The sequence below is a fragment of the Berghia stephanieae genome, chromosome 14 (assembly GCF_034508935.2).
Source record: "Berghia stephanieae isolate SIO BIC M18660-M18661 chromosome 14, UCSD_Bste_1.3, whole genome shotgun sequence".
In the NCBI taxonomy this organism is placed as follows: domain Eukaryota; kingdom Metazoa; phylum Mollusca; class Gastropoda; order Nudibranchia; family Aeolidiidae; genus Berghia; species Berghia stephanieae.
The window spans coordinates 13,673,574-13,681,073 of record NC_088373.1 but is presented as its reverse complement, the minus strand read 5'-3'; the positions used below and the strand labels follow the sequence as shown (position 1 = coordinate 13,681,073).

The window sequence follows — 7,500 nt, the reverse complement described above, 5'->3', positions numbered from 1 at the left end:
TAGGTAAAAAAGCCAAATTATGTTCTAGTTACATTTGAAACAAACACTGATCTCGTCTCATTGAGATATAAAGAATGATATAAAAATCAAGAAAACCGGCAGATAAATAAAAAAGTTGCTAAAAAAGCTGAAATAGACAAAAGCAATTTTTAAAATCAATTTCATTCGTAAAACAGTTGGTTTTCAACCGATTTTTCTGAAATAAGGACCAATGTTCTTCTTTTTTCAAGCTGATTTCAACAAACTTTTAAATTCCTCAGAATTATATTTTTTACTTCTAGATTTTAGCTTTTAGGCCTACTCAAAAAGGTATTATATTCCTTGCGTAGCAATAGCGTAATAAATCGACGGTGAGAAGCGTCTTTCTTTCGGCCAGCTGGATAGATAGCCTGTGATTGGTCGAAGACTTTGAGACGCTTGATTCACAATTCTACACGAATGGACGGTGGCGGTAGATCAAAGAGGTGTACCAAATTTATTTACCAACTACTTTTCTTAGTGCTAAAATTACAAAGTAATAATTCCGCATCAGAAAAAATAAGTCTGAAGATCCTATCTCTTTATTACAATAAAATTGATACCACGAATGACAAAATCGCCCCACAAATAAGAGAGTTATAAATTATTCGTAATATTTTTAAAAGTTATTAATATAAACCCGATAATTGGAGCCACGTCTAAGATGTACAAGTAAAAGTGCAGTTTAATATGTCTAATTTGGTTTATCATTATAAACCTGGCCTTTTTTCTATTTTCCGTCCACAAATCAAGGTTAATCGAACTCAGTCAAAGTCATTCATATAGAGATTAAATCGCACAGCGTCCCTGGTTGCATAAAAAAGAAAATGGCGGCGCTCGACCTCTCACTAGCCACTTTTGATGACGTTTTCCTACCTGTTGTCGTATCTAGTCCTGTGTTATCTATGGTGGGACATAAATATGGTTTGTGTGATTTCATCAACCAGAGTTTGTATTGAAGCACATTGGTCTCTACGGCAATGTCTGGCTTGCTGTTCAAAAACGTAATGGCGTCGTTTCATGGCTGACCAAGGATGGAGCGAAAGAGGTAAGCAACGAAGCTCGTTGACAATGGAACGAAATTGACGACAGTCAGCTCCTTGTTTTTATTTGTAAGTAGCCATTTTGGTGATTAGTTCTCAATGAATGATATCAATCAGACTCTAAACATTCCAGGTAAGTTATTCCGTCTGGCGGATGTTGTGAGTATTTTACTCATTGATGCTATACGTTTATGTAAAATACTCACACATCCGCAAGCCAAAGTAAACATACCAACACTCAAAATTACGTAGAACCTTTAACATTTATAATCTGATTGATAGAATTAATCAGTAGATTTTTGACCAACCACAATATGGAATTTATGACACACCTTCACACGTGCTCGGACAAACATAATTGGTTGTTTATAAACAATAACGTGATTGAAATCAACAACCCATTGACCATTGTTACTGTTTTTAGACCACCAAAATAAATAGGTGACTAGTTACCACACGCTTTTATTCGTTCTATTGATCAAGCAGAAGAACAGCGGGTAAACTTAAATACCATCGAGAGTAATTAAACTTGTGTAGTTCGCTATGTTTACCAATCACTGCATTTGTTTACATTATGATGATTGTCCGAGAGCCGGTAGATTTGTTCTCACTGGTGTCGTCTAATAAGACTATAAATAGAATGCAGATGACGTCACTCAGGCCTTTGTTATTGTTTTTGCCATCCGCGTTTGTGAGTTGTTCTCACTAAACTGTATTAACCAGACTATAAAAGTTCATGGTTACACAGAGTTTGTGTGTTGGTCCGTTATACTTCCGGATGGCAATGTTGTGAACTCCTATGCCAAGCGCATACAATCTATAAACGTTAAAGGTTACCCATAGTTTTCTGTGCTGGTACGATTGAGCAGGTGTGTAGAACTTATGAGTGTTTTACTAAAACATTCTATCGACGATAAGACCTGTATTAAGAGAATGCATTTATTTTTGTTTCAATTTATAACATTTCAGGAAAATCAAACTTATTCTTCTCTCTCAAAAATAGCCACGCAAATTAAAGAAAATATATCTTTGCGTGGGATTTTGAGATGCCATCTCCTAACTATTCCATGATGCGTTCGAGTGAGCAAATTGGGGGTTAGCCTTGATTAAAGAAAAAAAAAACAATGTGATCTGAAGAGAAATGCCTAACCCAGGACATCCCTGCACATTGCGCAATGCTTTAACCATCCGGTCACTTTACTCACACTCCCATCACCCTGAACAACGATGTCGATTCTGTCTCATAGTCTATGATTTTAAATTGATTTGTTATTTTTTTCTTTTGCATTATTTTTCAGGTTGATTACGTGCCAACCAATATGAAGTTCGACTCTTTCTATGACGTGCCTCGATTACAGAAACATGGATATTTATATTCAAAATCAAGAGGAGGTTTCTCGAATAGTAAAATTTATTTTGAAGACGGGACTTCTTTTGAAACCTACTATATTTGTGAAAAACCACTCAGTAAGTATACAAAAACATTGCAAACTCCCATTTTCTCACATAGGTAAGACTAAACAATGTATTAATGTTTAAAGAGCAGCAATTGACTCTATGTAAACTACGTGTTATCCCTCTCATTGAGCAGAATCTCTCTCTCCCTCTCTCTCTCTCCCTCTCTCTCTCTCTCTCTCTCTCTCTCTCTCTCTCTCTCTCTTTCTTTCTTTCTCTCTCCGTGATCAGAACAACTGATTCATATGTAGTCTTTGTCTTTTCCTTCTCATTGAGCAGCACAATTGAATCATGTGTACGCTCTGTGTCCTCCATCTCAATGATCAGCACAACTGATTCATATGAAGGCTCTGTGTTCTACCACTCAATGCTCAGCACAACTGATTCATATGAAGGCTCTGTGTTCTACCCCTCAATGATCAGGACATCTGATTCATATGAAGGCTCTGTGTTCTACCGTACAATATAAGAAACACGGGACAATAATCCACTTGTAACTTTGGAAATATCCAAACCTTTAGTTTAAAAGCATTTTTTTCTTTTTTTTTTTTTTAAATGTTTATATCAAGTGTATTGAATCGTGCATGTGTAAAAATTACGAATTTTAAAGGAAATAATTTTTAGTTTTATCGATGTAATTGATTTTTTAAATGGGAGATTTAGTACAGGTCAGAGATATTTGGAACATGACCCAGGGAGATTTGGGACAGCTTGGGGAGACACGGGGCATTCGCATTGAAATGGGAAAAGAGATGATTAAATGTGTTAAACTGGACAATAAAAATGAGAAAACGCAATGCTCATAATTATTTTTGAAGTTTCAAATAGATATTTCTATCTCAAAGTCTTTGAAAGGAAAAAAATTGTTAGGTTATCTGACTAACGGCGTCAAGAGTCTAATTCTACTATAAATTGAGATTTTCAAAGGCATCCGAATGTCTTCAGTGCAGTTTTAGGTGCCTTTTACACTTGGTGTTATCAAGGATAAATACCTGTGATAGAAAAACTAGCTTTCTGATCTGTGATTTTAAAAAAAATGTTTTTATACACTGTCCCAAGTTGCCTTTGCCTCTTTAACACACTTCCATCAGCAATAAAAATTTTGAATATTTCATATGGTACAGAAAAACCAAGGATTGATTCGTTGACTGATTAACTGATTAATTTATTTAATGTAAGATTAACTGACCAATTGATAATGATGATAATTTTTGGTGTCGAATTGCCACAATCGTAACAAATTGAAAACGAAATGAATATGTTTATGTTGTGTATATCGCACGTGTGAAAGAAAGAAAGAAAGAGAGAGAGAGAGAGAGAGAGAGAGAGAGAGAGAGAGAGAGAGAGAGAGAGAGAAAATAAGTAGGAGTGAAATATCTGTTCAATCTTAGTTATCGTTTAACATTATAACAAGTGTAACTAAATGACAAATTGCCATATTTATGGACAATAAAGATCTATTATTATTATTATTATTATTATTATTATTATTATTATTATTATTATTATTATTATTATTATTATTATTATTATTATTATTATTATTATTATTATTATTATTATTATTATTATTCTCCAAGTCTTCCGAAGCATGCTCCTTAACTTGAAATGTAAATATTGTTTTTGATTGTGAATATTATAATATAGATTCTTTTCCCCACTCTTATTAAGCTAAAATAACATAATAAAACTTTATTTGTTTTGAAAAAAAATAGAGATTGAATTCAGTTGTGAAGAAGTATGGATTTGGTTGGTGTGTCAATGCCTGTCAACCTCAACAGAGAGAAATGAACGATCGATGCATAATCATAATTCAAAGTTTTCTAGTAATATGAATCATTTGTATGCAAAGTATTATGTAAAATGTCCACCGATTTGGTCAATAAAATAAGGGAAGGAGTGGGAGACTTGAGATGGCGAAGACTTTGGACACTTATTGTATTTGCCAAATCGTATTGTTGCTGGTGGATCAGGGTTAAAATTGGTCAAATTGCTGGTCTCTGTGGTCTCAGATTATTTTATCTCAGTCTGTTTCTGATCGTTTGACCAGAAATGTTTCACAATCCAGGAATGCACCTCGAAAAATCCATTCTGCATCTACGAACCGATCTCGTACATGTGTGAGTGAAATGTACTCGTGGTCCATTTGTCCGTGGCGCATCAACTGTTGTACCAGTCGTGTTGAAACGCCCACGAAAATTAGATATAGTGTTTCTGTGTACGTTGAAATGATTTGCAACATTTGCGACTGTTTCACCGGATTCAAGCATCCCCATCGCCATTTACGCTATTCGGGAGTTAATCTCGGCGTGGTCTAATCCATCAAATAAAACACAAATCTCTTTTTTTCTTCTTCCACAATCTAGATTTTTAGCTGCTATTCAACCAGACTACGCAAAGTAACCACGCTTTTTTGAGTGTCTAACATAGCCATATTATATATATATATATATATATATATATATATATATATATATATATATATATATATATATATATATATATATATATATATATATATATATTTATATATATATATATAATGTGTGTGTGTGTGTGTGTGTGTGTGTGTGTGTGTGAGCTCTTTCGAGTCTTGTAAAATCGTCCTGAAGGTGCCATGTCTCATATTTCGTGTTAATTGTCACCTTTAACTGGAAACCTCTTATAAAGGGCATTGCTCTATATAAATGCTAAATGTATATAAAAAAAAGTCATTCCCGTTATTGAAGGGTACATAATCACAGCCTTTGACCTTTAACTCCTTGAATAACAAAGATACGGACAGGACAGTTCAGTAAACAAAGTCGTTGATTACTAAACTAAGCACACGTTATAATATCGATGGTTTATCTTAAATATATAGGAGAACTAATCACCTAATCTGGTCTATAGATATTACCAAAGAGCCGAATGACATCAATTTTACTATTTCTATATCTATTATCACAGGGTGCGAACCAGGTTGGCATGGACCTATCTGCGACCGTCCGTGCCATTGTCATGGACAGGAGTGTACGCCTTACTCCGAGGAAGCGACGTGTGATTACGGTTGCCAGATAGGATGGACCGGCAAAGATTGCCTTCACCGTAAGTCGAATTGGGATGAGAAGTAGTGACACCACAGCTTCTACTCCTCCGGTTCCTTACTCCTTGGAAGGATTTATGTAACCAGTTCTTCGGAGGACTAATAATAAATAGATTACAAATTGAATCAAAAGGTGGCAAGACTGTTTTAGAAGCAGGCTGTTAAGGCAGATTCTTTAGACGTAAAAGGAAACAGAAGGGTAATGTCAAATAACTTGTTCAAATCTCATTGAAAGTGTAAAACCGCTCTTCCGGAGTACTTTGGTATTTGATCTTCTGGTTTCAGAATGGTGGCATCTTATTTTCTAGTCTAAATGTATGCTGATCGTCATTAAAGATCACCAATCCTCGCTCTTTTACGTCCCGCTGGTTGTCCTAATAATCTGCCTATACACCCTGCTACTAAAATAAATATACCACCGTATGATTCAAAGTGTAACCCACTCATTATTTGTCCTATGAAAGGCTTTTTGCTTACAAACGTCCAAGGATTTTGGATTCGAATAACGATGGTCGTCGGACCAAAACTCTGAAGTCCCGATTATCACGTTCGGCGGATCAAAACTCTAAAGTCTACATACGAGCTGTGCGTACCATGTTTTATTTGATTTTGGCGCATAAACTTAGCCTCCGTCTCTTATTCAGACGTTCTCGGAATAACATGCATTCAAAAGTTTGGCCCTAAAATTCTTTCCTTCAAATAAAGATTGATTAAAATGACTCATCTTGGCAGAAACTCTCGGCACCGAACTTGTGTTGCTGTGGTTGGCGGCCCTTTGCAAATCACTTTGAGTACAAAATTTAATGGATAGGTTGCACTATATAAAAGCTCAATTCAATTTAATTTTAGAACAGATGCTATTAAATTTCGGGAAATATAAGTCAAAACGAATATTGAACGGCTGCTGGGAGCTGTGGAGTGTTAAGTATTATGTACTTAAATAGATTAGCTTCAATGTAAGACCATCTCCACCAAAACAAACGAACACGTTATGTCCCGTTATGTCTTCAACCAATAACCAAAACTGTAAAAAGGTTAATATGATATCGCGTTTAATAAAGACATATTTTAGTATAGCATTCTTTCACGGATTTGGATTTATTAAACGAATTATTTTTATCGCAACTATTCAGCGATTTAAAAAACCGAATTTAATAATCCAAACCCGAGAAAAAAATACCTTTATTCCACCCCTCAAAGTAATTTTCAAAGTTATATTTCATAACCAATAATATGTTTTGAAGTTGTGTCATACTGTGATTGTATGGTTGTCATCATTTGACATAATGATATGTTGGTTTTTTAAATTCGCGTTTTGAATAGAACTTATGTTACTATGTTATGCAAATCAATTTGAGTCTCATAGTGTTGAAGGCTTGATGTGTTTTTGTGACAGGTAATTTTTAATATACACCTGAGATAGAGCGTACAGGGGCCAATCGGGATCTCTGGACTTCGTTAGTCTTTTGCTAACGAATTTCTTGAGCAGCTGTACTGAATTGATTGACTCAAAGTTTCTGTTTTCGGTCTGATTTAAGAATTTCTTTGGCCTTACTGTTCTATCGTTTGGTTTTGAGTATTACTCAAAATATTCTCAGTGTCGATCCCTTCCAAATGATTCGCCATTCTGAAACAGGTTTTTTCTTCGTCTGCTAGTTTGAAACCTTTGACCCAAATAAAAACAATTAGTATTCATACACATCAAAAGATTATTTTAAATAACCAATCAGCTGTCTTTTATTTTAAACCAATAAATTTAGCGGAAATATTCTGCATCTCGTTCAAATCATTATTTGCGTATTTACTTATAAAAGATAGGGTTTTCCAGTGGAAGGGTGGAATAATATACGATTCTTACACTCTTTCGTTTTGGAATTCCGGATGTGTTCCCAACCGCTG

General features: G+C 34.8%; 1 protein-coding gene across 2 annotated transcripts in view; it reads left to right on the top strand.

Annotated features, from left to right (window-relative positions):
- LOC144960180 (uncharacterized) overlaps positions 1–7,500 on the top strand; it is a 63,226-nt gene that overhangs the window by 26,853 nt on the left and 28,873 nt on the right. For both annotated transcript variants that reach the window (XM_078893202.1, XM_078893203.1), the window contains exons 5-7: positions 966–1,066; positions 2,360–2,528; positions 5,466–5,603. In XM_078893202.1, coding sequence (XP_078749328.1) covers positions 966–1,066; positions 2,360–2,528; positions 5,466–5,603 — 408 coding nt within the window. The remainder of the gene's footprint in view (positions 1–965; positions 1,067–2,359; positions 2,529–5,465; positions 5,604–7,500) is intronic.